Source organism: Mustela nigripes, chromosome 18, assembly GCF_022355385.1.
Source record: "Mustela nigripes isolate SB6536 chromosome 18, MUSNIG.SB6536, whole genome shotgun sequence".
Lineage (NCBI taxonomy): Eukaryota > Metazoa > Chordata > Mammalia > Carnivora > Mustelidae > Mustela > Mustela nigripes.
In genome coordinates, this window is record NC_081574.1 from 27379448 (window position 1) to 27404346 (window position 24899).

General features: G+C 36.5%; 2 protein-coding genes across 9 annotated transcripts in view; one reads left to right on the plus strand and one right to left on the minus strand.

The window, feature by feature from the left end:
• PURG (purine rich element binding protein G) overlaps positions 1 to 23096 on the minus strand; it is a 37273-nt gene extending 14177 nt beyond the window's left edge. The window contains exons 1-3 of one of the 3 annotated variants that reach the window (XM_059384329.1): positions 22405 to 23096; positions 21231 to 22100; positions 13162 to 13163 (exon numbers count right to left, since the gene is read on the minus strand). In XM_059384329.1, coding sequence (XP_059240312.1) covers positions 13162 to 13163; positions 21231 to 22094 — 866 coding nt within the window. In that variant the 5' untranslated portion in view covers positions 22095 to 22100; positions 22405 to 23096. Of the gene's footprint in view, positions 1 to 13161; positions 13164 to 16931; positions 22101 to 22404 lie in introns of those variants that run through there. The other 2 variants (XM_059384328.1, XM_059384327.1) reach the window with 2 other exon arrangements.
• The window catches only part of WRN (WRN RecQ like helicase), a 145340-nt gene continuing 143454 nt past the window's right edge, over positions 23014 to 24899 (plus strand). For 5 of the 6 annotated variants that reach the window (XM_059384322.1, XM_059384320.1, XM_059384324.1 and 2 more), the window contains exon 1: positions 23014 to 23332. The gene's annotated coding sequence lies outside the window, so the exon portion shown is untranslated. The remainder of the gene's footprint in view (positions 23333 to 24899) is intronic. The other variant, XM_059384321.1, reaches the window with a different exon arrangement.

A 24899-nucleotide genomic window follows, 5' to 3' on the forward strand; every position in this document is an offset into this window, starting at 1 on the left:
GTTCTTAAGTAAATTTTGTATAAACTTAGAACTTCCCCTTCAAATAGGTTTTGAAAAAAAAAAACCTGCTTCCAACTTATTATGTGGCCATTTACTCTTGCTCATAAGAGTTTAAGAAAAAATTCTCCAGTCGGTTTTTAATTATTAACCGACCTGACGGAAAATGAAGTATTTTTATCTCTGAAGTTCTCAAAATAACACTTTTTGAAGGCTACACTGCATTGCAGGAGCCATGATAAGACTTGTGATGATAGGACAGCAAGGGATCTGTATTCTAGTCATTAGGATCAAGTTCTGGAAGGTTCACTAAGGTGGGAGCTCAGGGGGCACCTGAGAGGCTCAGTCTATTGAGCATCTGCCTTTGGCTCAGGTCATGATCCCCAGGTTTTGGGATCAAGTCCCACATCAGGTTCCTTGCTCAGCAGGGACCTTGCTTCTCCCTCTGCCTGCTGCTCCCCCTGCTTGTGCTCTCTCTCTCTCTCTGACAAATAAATAAATAAATAAATAAAAATTTTTTAAAAGGTGGGAGTTCAGGAAATAGACTAGAGAATAGAGATGCCAAAGATTCAATAATTAGAGAAAAATGGTTGACTTTAGGCAAATATATTGATTACCAATCAATCAATATATTGATTACAAATATATTGATTACCAAAATAATGATTTGATATACCTTCTGCTAGGGTCAAAACCCACAGTATACTGAGTGCAGAACTGAGCCCAAAGATATGATGAAAACAGGAAAATGTTTAGAGCACATTTAAAAAAAACCATTTAAATTGGCTATAAAAACATGTGCTTAATTCACGGAACTAGAACAAATAATTCTGAAATTTGTATGGAACCACAAAAGACTCTGAATAGCCAAAGCGATCTTGAGAAGGAAGAACAAAGCTGGAAGTACTACAATCCCAGATTTCAAGATATACTAGAAAGCTGTAGTAATCAAAACAGTATGGTACTGGCACAAAAACAGACACACAGATCAATGGAATAGAATTGGGAGCCCAGAAATAAACCTGTACTGTTATGGCCAATTAATCTACAACTAAGGGACAGAAAATACAACGAGGAAAAGACAGTCTCTTCAATAAATGGTGTTGGGAAAACTAGACAGATACACACAAAAGAATGAAACTGGACCACTTTCTTACATCATGTACAAAATAACTCAAAATGGATTACAGACTTAAATATAAAACCTGAAATCATGAAATGCCTAGAAGAAAACACATAAAATACTCCTTGACATTGGCCTAAGAAATAGTTTTTTGAATATGTCTTCTTATACAAGGCTGACAAAAGCAAAGAAATGATTTGAACTACATTAAACTAAAACACTTTTGTACAATGAAGGAAATAACCAACAATGAAAAAACATGCTGCTGAATGGGAGAAGACACTTGCAAATGATGTATCTGTGAAGGGATTGATATCTAAAATATATAAATAACTCATACAACTCAATAACAACAACAACAACAACAACAAGAAACAAGCTGATTAAAAAAATGGGCAGAGGACGTAAACATTTCCCCAAACAAGATATACACATGACAAGGACAACACAGATGGGTCTGGAGGGTATTATGGTAACTGAAATAGTCATAGAAAGACAAACACAATGTGATTTCACTCATATTTGGAATTTAAAAAACAAATGAACAAAACAAAACAGAAACAGACTCAGATATAGGGAACAAACTGGTGGTGGCCAGAGGGTAAGTGGGGGTGCGGGTTGATGGGCAAAAAACATGAAGGGAATTAAGAGGCACAAACTTCCAGTTATAAAATAAAGACATCATGCGGAAGTGATGCACAGCATAGGGAATATAGTCAACAGTATTGTAATAACTTTGTATAGTGACAGATGGTAACCAGACCTATTGTAGTGATCATTTTGTAATGTATAAAAATACCGAATCACTCTCTTATACGCCTGAAACTAATATAATACTGTATGCCAATTTTAACTTTTAAAATAACTATTGAAATTATCCGTAAAAATATGTGCTTAATTTTATGAAATTTTGATTTTAAGTTTACCATTTAAAATTTCTGTAACATTATTATGAAGGCTGCAATGAGCAGTGGGCTTTTTATAAACCTTAGTATTTTATTAGATCACTAAGTGATCTATAGTAAATCATTTAACCTGCCTGGGCTGTTTTCTTCATCTGTTAAGTGAGGTCAGAGATAATGAACAAAATCAGTATTTTTATCAGAATGAAATGAGATACAATATGTGAAGGAACTTGGAAAATATGTGAAATTATATGTAAATTATTGTAATTAAAATTCTATATTCTTTTTACATTTAATTTGATTAGAAATTCCAGTTATGGAAAAACTTTCAGGACAAATGAATCTTTTGTATCAGTAACTAACTGAATTTATCCATGAATGGCTCTTCTTTGAAATGCATCTACAGAAAATTGTTCTAGCTTCAGATTTACTAACAGGGTAACAGTAGAATCAGGCTCATTTCATTTGGCTAAGTTATCAGTGAGATTCATAGTTGAGCACATTGATGGTTTGCTATAAATCCAGACATATGGAGAGAAAAGGATTTTGTGAAGATATTGTTAAGTGCAAAGAGAGTGAAATAAAATTAAAGTGCAGGGAGGGCAAATATATGATATGATGTCACTACTCCTCGCCTTCCTCAGTCTCTCCCCCACTCAATCCCCCATGCACACACAGAAACCACAGTAGTCTTCCATGATGAGCCTGCAAGGGGCTTCACAATCATCTCCAGCTTAGAGTTTAGGAAATCATTACCACTTGAATACAGTAGTCACATGAAGATGTCCCATGAGATGAAACAGAATCATTATTTTCATCCTAGGACATCAAAAGAGATTTGGAACGGAGAAGACAGAATCATTATTTAAAACAGTATTGTTGTGGCTCTCTAAATTTGCATCAGTGAAATACACTTTGATCATTATAACATAGGTAGATAATTATATCATATTCAAATTAAGTAATGTAGGTAAGTAAATCATATTTAAAGGGAAAATAACATTCAGCATTTTATAATCGCTAGCTTCAAACACACCTCTCACATATACCAACGCAGTGTCTGGTAAGCTGTGGATAATCAGATGAGTATCTGTTGAATGAAAAAAGCTTGATTAGGTTCCAAAAGCTGATTTGAATCAAGTAACTTTAGACATGGCATACTTAAAGTTAATGGGAGTGGATATTTTTCTTTTGTAAATTATTTTATCTCCAGTCCCTAGCATAAAGCCTGGCACAGAGTGGCCACTCGACATCCACTGAGTGAATAGAACAGGATCACTGATCTATTAAGCAAGGGAAAGAATTTTCTGAAGTAAAATTTAGGATAGGCAGGAAACAAAAGATCCCATATTCTATGCGTCTTAATTTGTTGAGTCAATCCTTGAAATAAAATGACATGGTATTTCTTACCGGGTTTTAAAATTACCGCTTTCATTCCCACTTGGCATCATTTTGATTTGTCTATGAAGTTCTGTAATCCTGAAGCAAGATTTCAAAGCAAAACAGGAAGGGGAACAGTTGTGATTATGTGCAGAAAGATGATGGAAGTAATCAGCACAGTGCTAGGTGTGGAGGGGAACAGAAAAAAGGAAGAAACAGTCTCTGGTTTTAAACTTAATAAAAAAGGGGATTGGACAAATGAGACAGAGGGAACCGTCCACTGAAACTCTTTTCTAAAGCAACCATCGCTAAGTATGAAGGATACTGAGGAGGACAGGATGGACCATAAACGTCAGAAGAAAGAAAGAGCATCTGGGGAGAAATGAGGGAAGGCCAAACAAGGAAGCCGAAGGTACCTGGAAGAGAAGTTTCACTGACCCCAGGAATATAGATATTGAAAGATTCCTATCATCTATTGTGATCCAATTCCCACAACTAATGAATAAGCAAGAGATTAAATGACTGGCCAGGGTCAACTACAAGGCAGGGAGCCCAGGCTTCTCACAGAGCGTCATTACCTCCATTGGGTACCAAGCCTTCTGTTCCGTACCACACCCACTACCCACCAGGAGGGAAAAAGAACTTAGAATTCTTAAAATTCCATGAATGCTTGAAACAATAGTTTGAATAATACACAATACATTTTAGGGGGCTTTATTAATTATAGCACGAATACAGTGAGTAATTTGGCATCACATTCATTTTGTAGTTATTTTGTAACAAAATAATTACGATGAATCGTTTAGAATTAAATTATTGAAAATCTGATGTAAGAATTGAACTCTATTTCCCTAAGATTGATTTTTTTCCAACATAAACTGTAAAAAAATTTCTATCAAATAAAACATAGATCTTATGTAATATTTCTAAAGTCAGAAGCAACTCACTTTAATGTGCACTGCGTGAATCCCGGCTTGGTATGTCATTAAGTGTAATTTTTTTTTTTTAAATCATTCAAACAGCAAATGGTGATTAACAAACCAAATTGCACGTAGTAACCTGATGACTCAAAGGATTCCTTAAATAGGAGTACAGTTTAATAGCACACAAAGAACAAGAATGCAAACTAGCTTTAGTTATTATAAATCAAATGGGCATTCTTTATTGTAAGTAAATTTAAAATTATAATTGATGAAGTATGCAATTATCAAAAAGGCTCAGGACTTGGGGAATTTTCAGCCTGAAGTTTTTATTGTATTAAAGAGTCTTCTGGGCAAAATACTAGTGCCAAGCTTATGTTAGTGACTACGGAGGAGAGGTTAAGTTCTAGGTGGCTGGCAGTGTGTGCCCTGAGGATTGCATGGCTAGCATTCGATGAATTTTTGTGGTTTAGGTGTGATAATGGTGTGCAATGAGGAAAGATCTTAAATAGTGATGGGGCACTGGAAAGGAAAAGGAGTAATTGCTTAGTAGGTCACTGAACTGGATGCACTACAACTCTTTCACTAAGTATTTTCAACTCAAAAATTGTTCCTCTTATTGAGAAAACATTTCTAATTCTTTAATGGAGTTCAAAGGAATAATGAGATTCAATATTAAAGAATTTTCTTTGAAGTAAATATTATCGGTACGTTGCAGGAGATCATTAAAGCAATAGCTGGGTGCTACCAAAATTATGAAATTACTTAAAATTGTTCTAAATAAATAACATTTGTCTGAAAAAATCATATACATTCATATTATGGATTGTTAAATTCATAAGATGAAGAAAGCTTCAGTTACCATTATCCAAGAATCACTATCAACTAGTTTTTGTGTTAGTTTCAAGATAACTTAGGCCAAGAAAAGGTACATATTTTTCTATGTCAAAATCATGAGCATAATACTCAAAATTATAGCATTTCTGTTTATTTAGATGAAGATTGCTTGTAGGATTTAATGCTTTACGAACTTCTTCAAAAATAAAACTTTATTAACTTCTTGAAAAATTTTAATAACAGAGGCAGAGAAATTTAAAAAAAGCTTTTGAGAAGTAAGAGTATTAAGAATGTTTCTTGGGTTTGGGTATTTCTTACTGCCAAAGATTTTGAAAAGAGTGCTTGAAACACTCCATTTGCAGAAAATGTATTTTTATTTGTGCCTATTTCCTCCCTAATGATATTTATTTTTTTTAAGGGGGAGGGGCAGAGGGTGAGAGAGAATCTTAAGCAGGCTCCATGCCCAGGGTGGAGCCCAACCTGGGGATTGATCTCAGGACCCTGATATCATGACCTGAGCGGAAATCAAGAGTTGGGCACTTAACCAACTGAGCCACCTAGGTGTCTACAAATTATATTTCTAATAAAGCTGCTTAAAAGTAAGGTTTCATATTGGACTCAGCAAAGACTTTGAAAGCATTTAATGAACAATAACTCTGCCAAGTTCCAGACAAATTTCCAATCTACTACATAAATAACGAGGAACCAATTCTAGAATATACATAGGAAAAATCTACAGAAATTTGATGATTTAAGCTTAACTGCCCTGGCAATTCTAACCTAAAACCTTAAACAAACAAACAAACATACAAGAAGTATCCCTCTGGAATTCCCTAGGTCTCATGAGGAATAAAGTTTCCCTTTCCTTGTAACCCAGAGGAAAGCTTCCAGGACCAGATGTATTTCATTTGCAGTCACCCAAAGATTATAAGGATCACTTAATATAAGCACAATTGCTTTGTGATTATACATCTTTTTTTTTTTTTTTTTTTTTGAGAAGGCCCCACCCCCAGTGTGGAGCCTAATGTAGGGCTTGAAGTCACAACTCTGAGATAAGACCTTAGCTGAGATCAAGAGCTGGAGGCTTAACTGACTGAGCCACGCAGTTGCCCTGCAAATGTGAATCTTTTCACAAGTGAGAACTGTAACAACACCGGTTGTAAAGATATACTTGGAGAGCTAAGTAGCAATAACTATAAACCCTTTATTGATAGGAGAAAGCAGATATGAGAAGAAAGTAGTCTGGTGGCTGCCATGGGATGGGGCAGAGGGATAGGGGATTATTCAATGGGCTTAGAGTTTCAGTTTTGCAAGATGAAAAAGTTTTGGACGTTGGTTGTACAACGAGGTGAATATACTTCACACTAATGAACTGCATATTTAGAAATAGCTAAGATGGTAACTTTTATGTTTTTTTAAATTTTTTAACCACAATAAAAAAAAAAAAGTGTTGAACTATACCAGAAAAGTGAGGTATTCAGATTGACTAAGGATATTTTTTGTACTCCCAGTACATTGTGAGTTTCTATCAAAAAAAAAAAAAAAAAAAAAAAGAGAGAGAAAAGTCATTCGAGATTTAGAAGGTCAACTTGTGAGAAAGTGAAAGACCAACCACTTATGGACTTGACTCAGGCTGGAAAGACAGAATATTTTGGTTTTGAAATCTTGAATTTTGCAAAGTAACCAATGGTTACTTGTCAAATAGTTTGAATTTGAACATAGGAGGTGGGGGGAGAAATTAGCATTCCCAGTGATCATTGCCCAGAAAGCTAGACAATATAATACAAAGTCCTAGATTAAATACTTGGATTTATGTGTTTAGCCTCTCTATGTTTAAAGTGAGCGCTAGATATTACTTGTTGGTAGGATAACAACAACAACAACAAAAAATCGTTTTGGCTGATAGTATTAAAATCTAAACAACGCCAGCTGAAAAGATGATATGGAAGAAGGAATGCAAGTCTAAGGCCATGCATGACAAAGAATGGCCTCCACACCATTCAGAAAGAGCAGGACAAAAAATGCCAGTTTTTGAACCCCACTCTGGACCAATCAAATCAGAATTTCTGGGGGTGGGGACCAGAATCTACATGTTTAATAAATATACTACGTACACGAGTGTTTGAGAATGACTGGACTAAATTTTAAAGGGAGAAACTGCTGTCATTTTAATGGAGGTTAGAACTCATTAGAGGCAAATACACAGTTTAATGTTTAAGGGTATTCTTGATGACACCATCATGGCCATGATTCTTTGAGCTCCTTAGAGGCACATCCGAGTCTCTGTTGTTTTAAAGGAGGGATTATTGGATTAAAACAATCTCTTTGAAATATTAGAAGAGATATTCTTAAGTGAGTCAAATGGTAGTCTGTGTTGCAAGAACCAGCTGCCTGGCTAAGCTTGAAATGTTTAGAGCTATAATGAGAACTTTTATAGCTCTAAAGCAGGGATGACAAATAGCAAATATTTGGCATGAATGTTGTTCTTCTCTCTTTCCCTATAGATGCAGATTTCACATTCTCAACATACCACTTTAGGGCAGCCAATCAACTGTAGTAACGAACAAGATGAAACCAATATGTCAGTACTGCTCTGGGGGCATGGAGGTGGTGTGGGGTGGGGGAAGACTGGTTTCCCTTTAAAATTTCATACACACACACGCACACACACGTGTAATATTCATGCAGTGTAAAATTCACTTAGCTAAATACTTAGAAATGTGTAATGCAGATATAGCTTATAGACTTTGGTGTAATACATTTTGATTTACTCAGCAGTCTCTCTAAAAGGCATTTTTATTTGTCCACCGAAATATGCAAATGTTGTTATATCACGAGAAAGCGCAAGATGCCTGAAAGAAGGAAAAGAAAAAGTGGACCCTGCAAGTGAGAACGGAGTTCCGTATTGGTTCATACAAGATCCCTGAATTTAGATATTATTGCCACAGCCACCCTTTTGCCTTGTATAAAGCCTTGAAACTCTCTGGGAGAGAATCACATAGATTATTTGCAGCAATAATCAACCTACTTGGAATCTTGTTCTCTGATCTGGAAACCTTAAGATGAAATAGCGGACCAGGTTGTTTTCTTTCCATCTTAAATCAGTGTGCAAGAAAAAATAGAGAAGGAGAATATTACTTAATTGCTTCAATCTTTAAACAAATTTAATTTAGACTTTTACAGAGACCAACTTTGATAATATCCAATGATTTGGGTTTCTAATGTACTGTACTATCACCTACGTCTTTCCAAATAAACCTGTAGCAGGTACTTTTGAAAAAGCAACGTAAGTACTATGTTCATTCCTTCAAATGGTTGTTTCTGAAAAATATGATTAAAAGTGCAAAATTTCTTATGAAAATCATAAAAAATCGACCTAATTTTGTAGGGCAAATCTCATGAAGTCTGTCTTAACTAATTCATTTAATTAGTACAGCTCATAAATATCTGAAAGTTTATCTTATATTGTGTTGCAGTAACAAGGGGAGGGAGGATATGATTATTTTTTCTTAACGTGTTTTCAGAATAACGCTAGAAATACCGAAATCCTAATTCTTTATCTAACTTGATCATTAATAGAAGACCTGAATACAAAAGTTCTAAGAATTCTCAAAATCCTGTCTCTCAGAGTTGAAAAGAATATTCAAGGTAATAACAATCCATTTTTTTGATTTATTAATTCCCTTTACACATCCTAAATTAATTGCTTGTCTATTCTCTGCCTTAAAAAATTTCAGAAACAGGGAAACAGCACTACTTCTTGAAGTCTGTCCTCAGGTTGAGCTGAAATTTCCTATAAATTTCCATTCTGCCTGAAATTTCCCCAGATTATAATTGTAAGACTTAAAATTTTCAAATCTAAAACTTAAATTGTAGTTATAATGCAAACATGACAGAGAATTTTTTTTAAAAGTTATTAATATTGCCTGTAATGATCTTTTTGACTTGGTGCCTATCTCTGTTATGTTGATCTTTTTCACAACTGGGAAATCATTGTTTTGGAGCACTAATCATTGAAGGTGTAGTAGTTGGAAAGAGAAGTTAATGAACCTGCAGAACTGCCAAATGTATATGTATGAATGATCTAGTATTTCTGATAAAATATGATCCACTAGAATGACAGCTATTAAGGTTATATCATACATATTAATTATATAGATTTATATACAAAATATCATTTTATTAATTTTGATCAACACATTAATTATGGAATGTCCACAGGTTAGCAAACATAGTATTAATTATTTTTAAGTATGTTAGTTATGTTTTCAAATACGCTCAACAAGCATCCAGGGGAAGTATCTCTCGATTTAAATCAATGGGTCCCACTGTTAATTTGAAAAATTATCATAAATACATTACAGTACATATATAGTTCCTCTTTCCTACACATATAGATAAGACACAGGAAGATGGTGAAACATATGCTTTTAAAAGAAATTAGTATACTTATTATCATTTATATATCTTAAGAAACAATCAGCATTTTGAACTTCAGCTTTTATTTTGTTTACCTGGCTTACTTTAGTAATTATGAACCATTTGAGCTACATGACATATGTCACAAAATGGAAAATTGAGGGACTGAACTAATCCTAGGGTCCCTTTAAGACTTAATATTTAATATTTACTAACACTTGTATTAATAACTGTTGAATATAGAAATCACTTACTTTCCTTTACTAAGATTTATATATCAGTTATTTAACAAATTAAAAATATGCTTTAGTCTTCATAAATTTGAATGCTAAACTTTTCATATAAGAATTCATAATTGTTAATCCCTACCAGAATTATCTCAAAAGTGCTGTCAAAAAATCAGATAGAAGTTATAAAATGTAATGAAAGGATAAAAAGAGAAGAAAATGGTTTTTATCTAACGTCTAGGCAATTTATAAAAAATATTGTTTTAGATTTGTAAATTTTTCAAGACAGAATGAATAGCTCTGAGTCTTCTACCAACCAAGATGCTGTAGTTATTTTGACCACATTTCTCTTTCACGGTCTTTTGTAGCTAAGGTAAAATCACATCAATGTAGAGCAGTGGTTCTTAAAGTGGGGCCCCCATTTTAGCAGCATCAGATCACTTGGGAATGTGTCAGAAATGCAAATTTTTGGTCCTCTCCTCACCATCCCAGACGTACGGATCATAAACTCAGGAAGTGGGGCCAGCAATCTTGCGTGTTAATGAACCCTCTGAGTGATTCTTAATCACAGCAAAATTTGAAAACCACTGGCCTGGAGTCATGGAGAAAATGTGTATCTGTAAATAGGGTAGTCATACCAGTTTATTCTGCTGGGGATAAGGATAAGAGGAGGAAAATTGGTAATGAAATATGGAAATAAGTAGAGTGGTATAGGAAGAATAAGATGGTAAAAGGAGTTGCAAGAAAAAATAAACTTTTCCCTAATATTGATAAGACTTATATCCAAATCAATTCAACACGACCATTTGGTTTTGGTTCATGAAAATGAAATTGTAGATCCATGGTAAATAGTAATTCGTCTCTTCTCTGCCCTTAAGGATTAAATTGGGATGATCCATCTATATTCTCATCATTTGATCTCTTTTCAAAATTATTGACATAGTTGGTTGAGATTAGAGGTTCAATGTCAAAACTATACTAAAGATCAAATAAACTGCATTTATTAGTACTGAACTTTAATGAACTAGATGAACCCTTCAATAAGGAGTGTCTCCTGCTGGTACTAGCCGCATACATAGCTAATAGTTTTGGATAAAATAATTCCTAGTAATCTGAGGCAGATTTACCAGTGATGTTCCAGGATAGATTGTGCTTTATTAATCAGGGGGCTTACATTTTGGAGGAAGTCTTCAAGATACTTTGGCTTAATTGAATGAGCACAATCTTTTGGCGTGGTGTCAACTTGGGTTCAAATATATTAGTTCTGAAATACTAATATTTCATCTGAAATACTGAATCAGTTTCAAAAATCTCCAGAAAATCATATTAAAAAGGGGATAGTAATAGGGTTGTTAGAAGGATTAGAATAGTTACAAGGGGTTCAGCAATGCCTAATATATGGTAGGTGTTCAATAAGTAATATTTGTTAGTACTAATAAATCTTGATCGACTCTTCCTTTTGTCACCACCTTCTCTTTAAAAATGGTCATGGTGCAATTTTTCTAGAGGCTAAACTCATTTCTGAAATTACCTGTCAATCATGCTAGTCAAATTATTTCCTGTAGATTCACTGTGTACTGAAAGTTAGATTAACTGACCTTTCAGTCCATATCTTCCCAAGTGAAATGTTATTATTCATCCTAAATTACTGTAAAGGAATATGGCAAGAGTGTTGAGAATAATTGAGTGAAGTAGTAGCCCTTCTTTCTTAGTCTACAGATCTAGTTCATAAGGCAATTTCTTTAGCCTTCTCTATTGTGTTTCAACTGTCACTTAAACAAATAGGATGGAGTGGGGTCATGGGGGTAGTGGGAGAAATTAGTGTTCTTACCCACTTCCAACAGGGTACAGTGCATCAGAGGGAGAAAAAGAAGGGAGGAAGATTAAGAGTGGTGGAATTTTAGAACTCTATTTCTATATATGTTTATAGTATGGCTTACCTTTTCTGGAGAAAAGCAATAGATAAAATTCCGTAATAAATTCAACTGAACTTTCTAACTATTTTATCCTATTGAGATTCTAGACTGTCAACCATTGGTATAAATCACATTGCTAGTCTGAAAAACTTAGAAATAAAATACAGCAGCTTCTGAAGCAAATGATAAGGACTTTTTTTTTTTTTAATTTAGGTGTCTTGTACATATCCTTTTTTTCTAAATTATTATCTTATGGTTCTGCTGTTTTATTTAATGGGTACTTCTGGCCCTTGCGTGTGTTCTTTTGGTAAAGTTGCTCAGAATGTTTGAAATGGGAAGCTAAGGACAATTTCTACAAAATGGCAAGGGCAAATTATCACAAAACTAAATGATTCTCTCATATCCCACTTAGATTTCAAGCAACATTGAAGAAGAAACAATATAGCAATAAAATGTATCTGTTGTTTTGAGAAGAGGGGGGAGAAAAACATTTCTACAACAGCCAATTCACTCTATAGAATTTGACCAACCAGATTGCTAGTGTGAAACCGGCTAAAGGCTGGTTTAGTATATGGAATATGCCTGTAATGAAATTTTATGTGCACAGATATTTTGAAATTAATAAAATATGTATGTGTACACACGCTTCAAAATACACTTTGGTTACTCGAAAGCACTGTCTTTGATAAATAAATGGGCACCAAAAAGATTAGTCCAGTAGGAGAGGTCTCTCTTTTTTACCTTTGCTCTATTGAGAGTGGTGGTAGTGTACTGTCCACTGGAGGACCGGGGCACCTAATAAATGCATCTGGGGCAAAAAAAACCCTTGTGTGTTTTTTTCTTCCCCTTCAATCATCAACCTTGGTAGTTTCTCAAGGCTAAAAACAAAACAAACTCATTATGATGTTTTATCTTTGTACACCCTAGTAATTACAGGTCCTCTAAAGTAGAACCCTACTGTTCACGGTTCAGTGCCCTTCCTGATTTCCTTTGTTAAACATGATTATTGTAACATACTATGTTCAACAGACCAAGGAAATAGGGGTCAAGGGTAGTACTTCCTTCTCAGGGGCCCCTGCAGTGATAGTAGCAGTGTATCATTTAGCAATGTAATTTAAGGTTATTTCAGGTACAATGACATTTCAGGAAGTGATGTTATTTTAAAAATTCTTTTGCCATGTAGAATATAAGAAATTATTAGAGTATATAGAAACAAGTGATGCTTCCAAAGGATAAGACCTCATATAGATAACAAAAATATTTCCATAAAAAAATTAAAGCATAGGATAGTTATGTAGATAGTGCATAACAATTTGATCTTAGAAAGGACTAGGAACAAAATTTCATTTTGTGTGGCTAAAGAAGTACATACATGTGATAAAAAACTGCCACGTCTGCATGTTCTTTGGGTATCATCACAGACTGCTGCATTTTTACAGCTGTTTTTAATATAGAGAGAGACTGTCTTACATTTTCCAATTCAGGTACTCTCTTATTTTTTTTCTTTTACACTCCATTGATACAGAATTTTAGAAGTTTAGAGTAGGAGGGAAGTAGCTTCCAACCTGATCTTATTCATTTTTTTTTTTTTTTTAAGTCTTTATTTTATTTTGAGAGAGAGTAAGCAGGAGCGGGGAGATCGTTGGGGAACCAGGGAGAGAAAGGGAGAGAATCTCAAGCAGACTCTGAGCTGAGTGCAGAAACCTACACAGTGCTTGATCTCATGACCCTGTCATGATTTGAGCTGAAACCAAGAGTCAGATGCTTACAGGATTGAGCAACCCAGAAGCCCCTTGCTCATGTTTCATAAGAGGAAGCCTTCCTACTGAAGGAAATGGTTTGCTGAGAGGCCATCCACTGGCAGAATTAGGTCTTTTTATTCTTTCTCAAGTCATTTTTTATTTATTTTTTTAATTTAATTTTTTCAGTGTTCCAAGATTCATTGTTTATGCACCACACCCAGTGCTCCAAGTAATACGTGCCCTCCTTATCTTTTAAAGGTTAAATAAATAGGGGTTTGGTTTTGAGAATTTCTTATTTCTCCCATTTCAGTTATACTGATTTCCCTTGTTATAGGCAAATTAAATAATGAGTCACTACCTTTCTCTTCTCTCTTACTTGTACATTTGCTACCTCTACACAACAGCCTCATCAAATCCACAAGTAATAAATAAAATCCTGAAAAGTATGTATTATGCAACTGAGCCATTTTCTCTAAGAAAATTAAGATACTAAATATTTCTAACATCGGCATCTCAAAAGAAATTGTCTTTAATCAGATCAAATAAAGCAAACAGGTTTATATAATCATTTTGATAAAGACAAAACCGCACAAAAGCGTTTTTCTCCCCCCATCTTACACTTTGAGCAACTCTAACTTTTAACTACTATGAACATTTTTCTTAGGGATTACTTTTCCTGTTCTTTACCCATACTATTTCCTGGGAAGGATGAAAACTTTGAATAAAATAACACAGAAACTAAGTATACAAGGAGGAAAAAATGAGAGAACAAGCAACTCCTATTTAGTCTTAGAAATAAGTCAACAACAGAAGTAACTGTATATTCCATTTAAATGAGTATTTTCTTTATATTCACATTGCGAACTAACTTCACTATAGCAGCACTAATTTCATTATGAGCCAGTTTTTACTCACTGGTAAATATCACTGGCCTCAATAAGAATAAGCAATTTCTCACCAAGGATGTTCAAAAGAAGATAAAGTTTGGAAAACATAATTTACCAGAAAGGACTAACATGGGAAACCCATTGATTACGTATGGGAAGTTCCTAACTTTTTTAGCCTGAATTTAAGCAAAACTCATTCCTGCAGGAGAATTTACCTCCCTTTTGAGCCCTTTCTTTAAATAAGAAACAAAACATAAAAACCATTTTAAGCCTTAACAAGTAAATATCTGGAGATTTTTACCAATGTTATAGATTCTGCAAAGGATGATGAGTTATTCATCGTTAAAAGAACTCTTTTATGCTTTAAAAATATATGTTTAAGAAGATTCTGTCTTCTAAGAACAACTCTGTCATTTTACAAACAGAAAATCATGCAACCAATTATGGAGATATTATTTTAAAGTTTAAACCAATGCTTGAATTTTTTTAAGCCTCTTAAAATTTTTGTAAAATTTACAGAAACAAATCCATTAAAAAAATTCCTCCTCAATCCTCATATATCTTAAGGTATTTCTAATAGTACTGGATTTTTTACTCTGGTTGATTTGATTTATAACTAGATAGTATCCTTCAGGGTTCCAGTACAGGACTTCCGCTGTGTCATATAATTTTTTCTTGGTGGTTATTAGAAAGGTGACTTTAAAATACATGCCTGATATGAATGAAAAGAGAATAATGATCTTTTTGGGATTGGGGGATTTGAAAAACTATTAAAGCACTATGCTAACTTCCTTTTAAAAAATAATATACCATTTTATAATCTTCTAGCGGAGAATGGAGATGGTTTAGTTGTATTTGAAACCTCATAGCCCCAAAGTTTTCATCTCTCTCCAAATCATCATAGTACCCCTTCTGGTCCCAAGGACCAGAGTCCTTCTGTGGGGGAATCAATGCTTTAAACAATCAGGACTAGTGTTACCCTTTTATGTAGGGCTGGATTTGACTAAGTTGCTAAAGGCATTATTTATTAATAACCTTCTCATCATAAAGATAAAGCTCATGTTAACAAATCAAAAGATTTCAACAGTCATAGCATAAACTTCCACTATAGTTCTAGTGCTCATTTGCTCTCATAATGGCAAGGTCTTTGGATAAAAATGAGATATCAGAGTTAGTAAAACTTGACTAAAAGTGATAATTTGTTAAAGCTTTTAAATACGGGTTTTTTTTCATTGGAGAACACAGTTAAGATAAAATAACACTTGGTAAAATAGCTTAATATCCTGCCAGTCCTGAACCTTATTACTTCAGGAAAAAGACCAATACTCTTCTATGGGAAGGAAGATGGGAAGACAGGAGGGACAAGGTGGTTAGGGACAGGGAAGGGAAATTAAATATTTATACATTTTAAATTAATATATACATATATTTGCATTTAAGTAAATATCAAGGGGATTCATTCAAAATTTCCTTGAGGTTCCCTTGGTAATAATACAGTTCAAATTAAGTGCTATGTTAACTAAATCAAGTATGGTATCTGAATAAAAGGGAAAAAATTCATTTAAAATGACAGATCTAAAATTGATATTACTAGGTACAGGATAGTGTATATATTTTCATTTGGATGTGCAAAAAGAATATATGTATATACACATATGCTTGTATATTCAGAGTAACTCTAGAAGGATACACAAGAAATTGGTTAACATTGGCTATTTTTCATTAACTGTAGCATTTAAATTTGTACTATATATATATGTTTTCCCTATTCAAAAATATTGGTTAAAAAGCCACTACTAAAATTAATTTTAACAATCATGTCAAATTAAGAAAAAAAGACTAATTTTTTTACAATATACAAGAAAATGTACTAATGCATATATTGTTTTCCCAAGATCCACCTACCTAAATTTTGTTATATTTACTTTCTGATAGTAATTTTGATCTAAAAACTCAAATTTTGCATGACCTTAGCTTGGGAAAAAATCATTTTCCCTCTACCTCATTGCTACAGCACTGTGGACTATGGATTGTCTCACCAGCATGCTAACATCCTTATTCTCTGCCGATGGGTTAGCCATTAGCCACCATATCTCTGAGAAATTCAAGAAATCTTTAAGAAAACTTCAGAAGGACTTTAAGAACCTTATTTGGCAGTGATAAATATTGTACCTGTATTATTTTGTTGGCATAGAATCAATTTTAACTTCTCTTTGTGGTTTACTTTAGATTTTATCCTGCCAAAGATGTTTGGTGTTTTGGTAAAGACAGACTTCAAACTATGTGGTGACTAAGCAAAGCCCTTACATAAAGCGTGGAATAGGATTTTATAAATAGTTCCAATGAAAGGCATTTTGAAATAAGCAGGGGAAAAATATCTCACACTTATAAAAGTTATTTTCAGAACACCATTAAAAGTTCAAATTAAGTCCTAATCACTTAAATATTAAAATAAACCATATGACAAAATCTAAAGGAGTGATAGTACATACATCAACTTTCAATGGTAGCTGCTTATTAAAAATGAGTGACTGAGGGTGTATTCCAATTTCATCCTCTTCAAATTGTGCAGCTCAGATAAATGTTTATTTTACTGAAAATATTTGCAAAATTACAATATAAATACATGAATATATTAAGATAGAATGACTATATATAATGTATTCTTATCCATATATATAAAATGAATGCAGTAAATATAGCATATTCTCAATGAATTATTAGTACACAGTGTTTCTTAGTAAAGTACATACAACCTATTATTAAGCAACAATGATCTAGTTTTCAAATGTACATCTCAGGAAGTTTTTAGGATGAAAGGATATGCTAAATCTCCCAATACCCTTTTTGGTCGGTGAAAGTTAGTTCTGCAAATTTTGAAATAATACTACGTTTATTTTAGCGATGGTTCTTAGGCTCTTTGCATGTTCTTAATTTGAAACTTTATTTCTTTAGTCTGGGTGTTTTCTTAATGACGCCATGTCAGCCAACCATCCTTTTAATTCTAATACAGTATAATGTACTGTCTTTTCATTAGTCATTTTAACACACATCAACAATGAAACAGAATTATTAAAAATTTTTTTTTGTCTGCACAAATTCCCAAAATTAACTTTCAGGGTATTATGAGGAGTCTCAACTAGATATAGTCTCAACTGTAATACTAAGCTGGGCTAGAAATATGTTTTTTTTTTTTTATTGATTTTAGGTCTTAAGAATACAAATATGAACTCTACTTTAAAAGTGTTTGTTAAATGTATTGGGACTTGTTTCAAAAGCATCTTCTATCCTCCTCCATTACACTGATTTAATGGAAACTTGTTATTATAGCAGTTCCAACACAAACATCTGCATGCAAGAGATCACCCTACAGATTCTAACTACATAGTTATTGAAACACATCCCACCTGTCAAGTGGCATAAATGTACATCTTCTATATACAAAAGGTAAAGTGCATTATTAAATTAGTGAACTGACAGATTGTCTGCCTGGACCATATAGCTTTCAAATAGACAAATGTGAAATTCTCCCATTAGAACCAATTATTTCAAGAGGTTCCAACTAGCTTTTCCACCCTGTCGTTTATTTTTTGGCCATGCTCTTTAGTGCAAATAAGCTTGTGTTTGACTCAAGTTTAAGGGACATGGCAGTTTGGGGCTTTAACAAGGAAAATTATAAAATGTGGCAGAACTTTTAATACTTTTATAATACATTGCATCTTTTGCATATAAGCAACAGATTAGTGTTGCTTTCAATTGCTAGGAGCACACTGCCAACCGTTATGAGGAACCCGTTTCCAAATCTCATACTATTAGCTTATATTATTACAGTTTTGAGTCTATACCACATTATACTTGGGTTATTATGTGCAAACATCATCAGTGTTTTAGAATTATACAGTGAACTAGTAATTTTGGTTACTAACTTGAATGCTCACTTTTTGACTTCTAACATCCAGTTGCCTTAAGAGTTTAATATCCTCAAGGCTGAGATCCTATTATTTTGAAGAATACCATGTACACTTGCAGCTTCATTTATGTTACAAATGACAATAAATAAAATGCATATTGCACAGATAAAAATAGTAGCTTATTTTATAAGATACATGGCAATACATGTCCTAATACCAGAGTTTTGAACTGGATCTTATTTGATTATGGCTAATGAATAATTGGGAATTTTAAGTATCAAAAAATCATAACATTTCATTTTTCAATGAATACATATAAAAAAGTGAAACAAAAGGACTGGCAGAAGGCTTAGTGATTCTAATTTATATTCAGTTGCCGGTATATATGCATCTACCAATCTATAGCTTTGAGATGGTAATAACTTTGAAGTATACATACAAGGTAGAAGATTTGGCTACTTAACTAATTCTTGACTTAAATAATTAATGCAAAATTAATATTTATATACAATGAATCAAAGATATTTATCTTTAAGTCTGACATAGTATTGTGTATATGTATATATATACACACATATGTATATATATAGACATAAACACGCAAATCTTATCAGACTAAAACCAAAACAGAAATCATGTAGATTTAATGGATATAAATATTTTAGGAGGGAAGGTTTTAAGAAAGAGTATATAGTCATAGCAATAGTGATAGGAACACTCGAATACTGGAACATTCATCACTCCAGTTTGCCAAAATCTGACAGGTTGATAATTATTAGTAGGCACTATGATGGGCAGCAATAACAATCAGTAGTACAGTAATTCAAGTGCACATCACTCCTTCATATACCAAGAACTACTTTTTATCAAGTCTACAATAGTTATTTTACAGTTAGGACTGTTTAAAGATCCTTGCTACTTTTAGAGTCTCAACACCCACCATGTGCTATTAACTCTAGTACTAACATTATCTTCTAACCTTCAGTTGTTCCATAGTAATCCAGATGGTCCACAATTATAATGAACTAATGAGATTCCTTCATACTACTTGAGGAAATGTGAAATACAATCTGAAAACCAATACCAGTGTATATATCTGGGTTACTGATTGCTTGTTTTGAAATAAGATAAGCCAGAAATATTCTTATTTTAACTCACAAAGTTCTCTTAGTGACCTTACGTAAATGGATTTGGGGACAAACTGCTGAAGGAAAAAATGATTAAAATAATTTTGAACTACTTATAGCATATAAAAGGAGAGCTACATTCTGATCTCAATCCATGCAGCCAGCTCTCATCAATGAGAGCTATATTTGGGGGTTGAAATCAGTGTCTGGCTCTTAAAGATGATTATATGGACTTATTGTGTGGGAGGTGAATAAAGCCAAGATAAAAGACAATAATTTCAATCAGAATAAAATGCAGCTCAACAGATAAAATTCCAGTCAGTTAATACACGGTGGGTTGGTACACATATACACTATAACCACTTGTTTAAAAATTGCTTAGGTGTTGAAAAATTGCTGTGGCACTTCCTGGAAAGTAATTTTTAATACAGGTAAATGGGTTAAGTCTTGTGTAAAGTAAACCTTATTTTTTAAGTATCATAAAGAGCACCTTGGAAAATGCCTGAATTTTCCTTTCAAATATGTTTATAACCAATCCTTAAATAATTTTCCCAGGCTGAAAATTTATATTCTAAATGCTTTTTAGAAAAAGATTTTTTTTTTTCTTTCTGGAATTAAAATACCTGTAAAAGCCAGGTTTATATTGGAAGTGTTGACATGGTTTTAAGGGTAGCAATTGCAAAAGTGCTACTAAAATGTATTATTACAGATGTATTTTTGTATCAGTTAACTGGTGCACCAACCCCTCTGAAATAGTGCTAAAGAAGTAGCATAAAATATAACACCTTGAGTCCATGATATATTTTGGGAAAAAACCTCGCACAACCTTCAAATTAGCATGAAAGGCTAAAACACCAAGATTTCCATAGCAAAGCCATAGGATGAAGCCTCCCACTCAACAGTGACATAAAAGTAATTCCTCAAACTTTGGAAAGTCAATAAAAATATAGGGTATGGTGAATAGAGGTAAAGATGGGATTACAACTAGTTTAGAATAACCAATTAAAACTCTCCCACGGCTTTGATATGGCAACAATCAACTGCAGGGTTACCACAAAATTTGAAATTATAGAATACTATCATAACTGTAAGATTTAATTCTTTTTTTATGGTACTTTTGATATTCAGTCATCCAGTGAACAACTAATATATTTCTACATGTACTTTTATAAAGAAATATATTTATACTATACTTGAGGTCAATTTCTGTTTCTGTGGTAACTGCCCTACAGGTAAGCTTAGCAGCTTTTAAAGAAGTAGGGATGGAATACTTTTTCGGGGAACTTGTTAAATAGAAATTCACACTTCCGTATTAAGTATATGTGTATTTTCTCGGGATCATGTCATAGTGCAATGTAAATCTTAGTTATGGTATTTAGAAGGTCAGAATATCACATTTTGTGCTGATTTGCATACTTCAATAGTCTGGAGCAGGTGAAGCAGCTGAACTACTTAGCTCTGGGAAGGTTGGAATTCCCTTAAGAATTATAATATTCTGTGTATAACATGAGAATCAGACTCCTTGAAGTATAAACTACCAGAGGTATTACTAATAACAAAGGGCCAAAAAAAGAGGAAAAACTTCTTCAAATGATTATGGATCAGTACTTTTAGCCAATTTATGATTTTAAATTTTGCCTGATGGAGTTCAATTTCACTCTAGTCGAGGCATTCTTGTTCTTCACCACTGGCCCTTCTGCCATCCATTCTCTTTTCTTTATGGCTGTTGCAAATTTTCCTCATCTCTTCTTCATACTTGATAAAATTCTCCCCAAACCTTGTCCAAGCTTTGAATGGAACAGTAATAGTATTACGGTAAGGTGGCCTCACCTCACTTACCTTCAGGAAAATTCCATATTTATTAGAGCCCACATCAAAGTAGAACCTTTTATTGTCCACTCTGAAAGAAGTCCCCTCTGGGAGTTCAAGTGGGTCATCATCTCCACCTCTTCGTTCTTCTATGTCGCCTTCGCCATAGTCTTCAATGAGCTGAACCAAGGCATCACGAAACTCAATCATTCCTTGGGCTGGGAGCACAATAGTCTGCTCTTGGCCCAAACTGTGACCAAAATAACCTATCATGCCAGTCCCTCGCATCATGGTTTGTCTAATTCTTAAGAAGCGACCCCGTTGATTTTCCTTTAGGTCTAGATAATACTTCCTATTGTCCCTCTCTATGTAGTCTGTTTTGAGGACACTATGCGGGTGCTCTTCGGACCCTACAGAGACAGGTGGGGAGGGTGCCGAGTGCTTCTGTCTCCTCCTGGAGGCTTGATCTTTGCCGTGGCCGTGCTCTTGCCGGTGGCCTTTCAGGCCCAGGTGGGCGTAATGCTCGATGAAGTCCCCTAGACAGTCCTTCAGCTCCGCTGCCACAGACAGGGACAGAGTCAGTTTACTCTTTCTGATATTGTCCTGCCGGCCTCTCCCTATCCAGACTTCGGCTATCTTTAGGAACCGGCCCCGGGAGCTTTGCTTTACGTCTAGGTAAAACCTCTTTTTCTGGATGTCCACTCGTTTGGAGGCCAGCTCCTGGATTTCGGCTGCGCCCCCAGCCTGATTAGGGGTGGCTGAAGCCGCGTAGTGGGGGTAGTGGGAGTGCTGGGCCTGGGGATAGAGTCTACTCTTGCTTAGGCCAGAGCCCCCTACATTCTTGCCGCCGCGGCCGCGGCCGCCGCCGCCTCCCCTTCGCCTGGCTCTTTCCATCTTCAGCTGCAAGTGACAAACAGACACACGGGTGGGGTGGGGGAGGGGTGTTGAGAACAATCGCAGACGCCCCTCGGCCTGCGCTGCCCCCGCCTCCGCCCGGGACCCCCACGCCGGGCCGCGGTGCACGGCGCCCGCAGCCGCAGAGCCCCGGCTCCCGCCTCTGCCCGACCGTCGGCGGCGAGAGGCGGCGTCTCCCGGCTCTGCACCGCGCACATAGCATCCCTCCGCCGCCCTGGCCTCCCGCTCGCCGCCGGGCCGCCAGCCTCGGGCTGCGCAGCCCCGGGGACCCCAGTCAGCCAACACTCACATCGACACTGCCATCACCGCCGCTACCGATGCCCTTCACGACCGCCGCCACCGCCGCCAGCTCTCGGCCCCTCTGCTGCAGCCGCCGCAGCCGCTGCCCCCCGCCAGCTCCCCCGCCGCCGCTCGCACCGTCCCCCGCCGGAGCAGCCGGGCAGGGGCATCGCCTGCGGCGCCCGCCGCCGCCGCCCCTCCTGCGGCCGCTGCGGGGGCCGCCGCCTCTCTTCGGGCACCGGCCCGATACCCGCCGGGAGGGGAGGGGGGGGTGGCGGCAGGGGGCGGGCCGTGGACCCCGCCTCCTCCAGCAGAGCCTGCTGAAGGGAAGGTCTCGCGCTCTTCCTGCGGGCGCGCCGAGACCGAAGCCCAGCGCGCGGGGACGGAGCGTAAGTGCGAGGTGACGGGACAGGTGTGAAGATGGGAATGAGGACGGGGGGTGGCGAGTGTGTTCAGACTTCTCCAGGTTCCGCCGGGACGCAGGACTCCGGCGGCCCACCGGCGCCCGCACAGAGACTACACCTCCCGGAGTACTCTGCGGCAGCGAGGGGCCTTGCGCATGCGCGCCGCGTAGCCACCTGGGCTGGGTGTCCGGGCTGCAGCGCCCCAGGAGCGGAGGACGGCGACGGGGCGGGGCGTCCGCCTTGCAGAGCTGATGTGTGTTGGGGGCGCCGTGACGCAGCGGCGTGCGCTCCGCAGCGCGGGAATAAAGTCTGTGGAACTGCTACCTGTCCTGGATTCCAGGCCCTGCTGTTGTGGCACTTCCCGAGTCATCCAGCTGAAAGAGGAGGCCGGTTGAACTGTCTCTTCTCCGGGTAACGTGTCCTCTCCACCCCGTTGGAGCTAGCTCTAGACCCCGGGTTTTCGATCATTCCAGCCTTCTCCGGCGTTGGAGGTGCTCCGTCCCGCAGACCGGGCCTCTGGACAGCGTGTGGGAGGTGCGTTAGAAATGGGTGTCCTCTGCCCCTTCCCACTTCCGGAGCAGACAGGCAAAGGGCACCCCCCGCCACCTGCCGCTGGCCTGCCCAGAGCTTCCCTCCCTCCTCTTGTGCCACCGGTTGCCTGTCGTGGGGCCTTAGGATTGTGCCCTTCGGATCCAGCCTTTACTCCTGCAGAAGTGGAGCCACTCCATTTATACAGCAGAGTCAAGGGGAGATAAACTGTTGTGTGTAATTTAGCAAATTAAGTTGGTTTTCTTGAGTTTAAATAGTTTAATCCGTATTCCTCCCCCCACCCCCGGCTGAATTTGAGTAGTTTTCTGGATAGATTTGAGTATGTTAAAATACCAGTCCCTATGGTATGAAATCCTTAGGATGCTTATTTAGCGGTCTTTAAGTCATGGTACTTCAGGTTTTGTATCATTTGGCACGTTACTTTTAGGGATATTGGGATGGATAGGGCGCCCTTAAATTTATTTTTATTTTTGTTTTTAATTAATTAAAAAAATATTTGTGTGTTTGCATCTGGCTTCTTTCAGTCAGTATAATGCTTTCAGGGTTCATCCATGTTGTACCATGTAGGAACTTAATTACTTTTTATGGCTGAATAATATTCCATTGTGTGATTATGCTATGTTTTATCTAATTATCTGTTGATGGACACTGGGGTTTTTTCCACTTTTGGCTGTTGTGAGTGATTCTGCATTGGACATTACAGATATCTGCTTGAGTTCCTGTTTCATTTCTTTTGGGATATACCTAGGAGTGGACTTGCTGGATCATATGATAATTCTGTTTAGCTTCTTGAGGAACTAACTGCACAGCCACATTGGTGGCCCTGTTTTATATTCAACCAGCGATGTTGCAAGGATTCCAATTTCTCCATATCTTCTCCAAATAATTTTCTTCCTCTTTTTTTTTTTTAAGATTTTATCTATTTGACAGAGAGAGCGAGAGAGCATGAGCTGAGCGGTGGGGCAAAGGGGGAGGGAGAAGCAGACTCTCCACTGAGTAGGGAGCCTGATGTGGGCCTTGATCCCAGGATCCCGAGATCCAGACATGGGCTGAAGGCAGAAGCTTAATTGACTGAGCCACCCAGGCACCCCTCCGTTAGTTGGTATCTTTACATTTTGTTTTTCAGCAATGTTTAGGCAGTGTACAAGTTTTTCACCTCCTTGGATAAATTTGTGCCATTATTTTATTCTTTTAGATGCTATTATAAATGAAATTACTTTCATAATTTTCTTTCAGATTGTTCATTGCTGGTATATAAAACACAACTGACTTTTGTGTGTTGATCATGTACCCTCCAACTTTGCTAAATTTTCTTACTAGATCTAGTAAGTTTCTTGTGGATTTTTTGGGATTTTTGTATGTAGCATCATGTCATCTGTGAATAGAGTTTTACTTCATTTCCAGTTTGAATGCTTTTTATTTATTTGTTTTTCATGTCTAATTTTTCTGGCCAGAATTTTCAATACAGTGTTGAATAGCAGCAGTGAAAGTGAGTATCCCTGTCTTACTTTTTAAAAATAATTCTGAATTTTTTTTTTTAAAGATTTACTTA